General features: G+C 46.6%; 1 protein-coding gene across 1 annotated transcript; it reads right to left on the bottom strand.

Annotated features, from left to right (window-relative positions):
• Positions 1-1,204: 1,204 nt before the first annotated feature.
• LOC307079813 (C-reactive protein-like) lies at positions 1,205-2,711 on the bottom strand (the record flags this gene model as incomplete). Its single annotated transcript, XM_079742321.1, has 3 exons — positions 1,205-1,469; positions 2,193-2,364; positions 2,654-2,711. 3 exons carry the CDS (start codon positions 2,709-2,711, stop codon positions 1,205-1,207), a joined length of 495 nt encoding a protein of 164 aa, XP_079598447.1.
• Positions 2,712-3,185: the final 474 nt, after the last annotated feature.

The following is a 3,185-nucleotide window of genomic DNA, read 5'->3' as shown; positions in this document are numbered from 1 at the left end:
GTCATCGGGTCAAGGCGAGATGAAAAGGTGCTTCCTTTTGAACATAGGAACAGACGGCACTGTTTAAAATGAATTCAACTCCACTTTTCCTAACCGACGTCATTGCATGACGGCGAGTATTGCTGACCTCTAGCGTCTCTAGCGTGAAAAATACAACAAGCGCTTCAATCAGGTTGTCACCAACAGTGAGAATCACTTAGGTCGGACTTGGTCAACGGATCAATAACTAAATATGACATCACTAGACCTGATCAATTAGGACCTGATCAATAACTGAATATGACATCACTAGACCTGATCAATAGCTCGACCTGATCAATAATTGATTATACTGATTATGCCCCCCCCCCCCCCATACTGATCGCCTTAAGGCTCTAAGGTCACTGGAGCTTCATGGGCAGTAAAGGATAGCTAGTGAAGCTAGCATAGTAAGCATAGCTAGTGAAGCTAGAATAGTAAGCATAGCTAGCAAAGCTAAGATAGCTAGTGAAGCTAGGATGGCTAGGATAGCTATTGATGCTATGATAGCTAGTGAAGTCAGGATAGCTAGGATAGTTTGTGAATCTAGGAAAACTAGGATAGTTATTGATGCTATGATAGCTAGTAAAGCTAGTACACTTATTGAAGATAGTGAAGCTAGTGTGGCTGGTAAAGCTAGTAAAGTGAAGCTGGTACAGCTAGAGAAGCTAGTATAGCTATTGAAGCTAGTGTAGCTAGTATAGCTAGTGAAGCTAGTAGTGAAGCTGGTTTGTTGTATTGAAGGTTTTTGTTCCATCTAAATAAACAAATGGATTAATTGACACAGTTGGACAGTTACATACTGGCCAGAACCGGCCCCTGTGAATCTATGTCAGTAGACATGATGTCCTTTAATCCCCCGCCTCGCCTCCAGAGGGTTAGACTCCGCCTCCAGCGATCAGCCCCGCTGTTGTAATTGGTCGGTTTGTCGGGCCCTTCTGTTCGTTTATCGTTGCATTTGATGCAACGATTAACGAAGACACACAACGTCATGATGCACGGTGGCTTTATTAGTGTGGTGTTTGGGGGTTGGGGTTCAGATCTAGGGAGCTTTTCTGAAACTCAACAACGCTCCCAGTGGGTATAAGTTTCACCGTGGCCCAGTCAAGGACGTTGGCATCGGAGAAACTTTGCCCAGTGGACAGCTGCTGAATTGCGTCTGAAGGCAGAACGTAGTCCCACATGTTCAACCCGAAGATCTCTCCCACAAAAAACTCTGCTCTGCCTGGAAGGCCCCGAGGAAGTTGTCGGGGTCCTGGCCAAGGATCACCCTGCCCCCTGGCCGCACCCTGTGGCCCTTCTGGAAGATCTGGGACGCAGAACTCCGGCCGTTGACGTACATCGTGGTCTGCCCCGTCAGCGAGTCCCAGGTCAAACACACGTGGTTCGCCAGCGGTCCCAGCTCCGGAACCTCAAAGAGAGCCCCCGGTCCGCTCAGGTAGAGGGACAACCTTAAAAACCAACAAACACACGCCGTGAACATAGATGTGGACGAGTATCGGCTCAGAAGATCTTTGATGTTAGTTCACTGGAACTCAAAGTTTTTTTTTTGCTTCTATGAACCCCAGACCGCTGCTGGGGTTTCAGTCGGAAACCTTTTCACGTTCAGTCACGCGTACGCAACCCATCTGAGTTGTTAATAGAGGAAGGCTTTTCCAATGGTGCCTTCCCGGATTTTCTCCTACCGTTTGGAAATGAGGCTGGTAGCATCAACAGGTACATGTGGAACGATGAGGAGGCCAAAGTATTTCTCTCATCTCTTCCATGGGAAAACCATGACAACCACTTTCTAGGCTTTTCGTAGACTCGCTTATTCGCTCCCGATCAATTGTTGGAAAGGTGCCAGTTAGTATTTTATTTTTGCCCGGTTTGCTTAAAATTAGCTTTAAAATTTGATTTGAACACGGCCAATGACGTCATCACTGAATTAAACAATAGAGAGGCAGTCAGAATCCATGTTCTGAGGAACTTCTTTGTTTTGTAGTAATTAACCATTTCATGTATGTGAAATCGATGTTTTCCCTGCATACATTTTATTAAAATGATTCTATGTTTCGTCTTGTGTTTTTTAATGAATTTTTAAATGAATTCCACATAAATAAAGGGCATTCGTTCCGGAATGATTTCATGGATGCCATATCTTTTCAGGGAGCATTTGGAATCCAGCAGCTCACCTGCCGTCCGTCTCGTGCCACACATTGAGTTCGTCGAAGTTCTGCGTGCGGTAGGCGAAGAGGATGACCTCACGCTTCCCTTTGAGCTCCGTGGCGAACCTCAGGCAGAGTGTGAAGGCGTCTAGGCTGAGCGGCTTTGCGGGAGTCAGCTCCACGAGGCTGTCGGCGGTCTCTTCAGGAAACACCAGCGAGCGGCCAGCAGATCAGCGAGGAGCAGCTGGTCAACAGGGCCTCGTCTAACCTCATCACCGTGAATGTTGCTCCGCCATTGATTCAACCACATGGATTAACTAGAAAACGCATTTCCTGCAGAACATGTGAGTGCTGTAGTGCAAAGTGAGGTTGAAAAAAAAATGTTTTGGTACAGCCACATGGTTTAAGACGAAAGAAAGGTGAAAATAATCAAGCAAAGGGATTTGTATGAAGGGGAGACAGAAGGGGGGACGTGGGAACGACATGACCTGCTTCGACATCAGAGAGCAAGACGGCCGCCACGAACATGGAGAGTATCAGCTTCATGTTGACAGCCCTACATGCACGCACGCACACACACACACACACACACACACACACTGTCAGGAGATATGTGATGGATTCTTATACATGATGTATCAAGGTACGTACCTGAGCTCGTGATCTGCAGATGTGGATCCTAGCGACCAGACAAGCTTTTATACCCTGCATTTGTGTGTGTGCGTGAGCGTGTGTCGAAATAACCTTTGTGTTTTTGCATCAAAAATGGAAAGACAAATATTGCAGTTGAAAGGATTGAGATGTAGAGGCTAAAGTCTTTCTGCCAGGTTTTCCTTTTCTTTTTTTCTTGAGTTCTGTGAACGTGGTTCAGGGCGGATCTCCTCTGGCAACATCTGCGACCTATTCTTACACCCCGTCCACACGGGCGAATACGATCTTTCCCCGTTTCCCTTGGCAGCGTTTCAGGAATTTCTCCGTAAAGACGGACTCATTGCAAAAACACATCTAGCTGTAGAAACA

Source organism: Pollachius pollachius (genome assembly GCF_949987615.1).
Source record: "Pollachius pollachius genome assembly, chromosome: 8".
NCBI classification, from domain to species: Eukaryota; Metazoa; Chordata; class Actinopteri; order Gadiformes; family Gadidae; genus Pollachius; species Pollachius pollachius.
The sequence above is the reverse complement of the archived record's forward strand: the minus strand, read 5'-3'. Positions and strand labels throughout refer to the sequence as shown.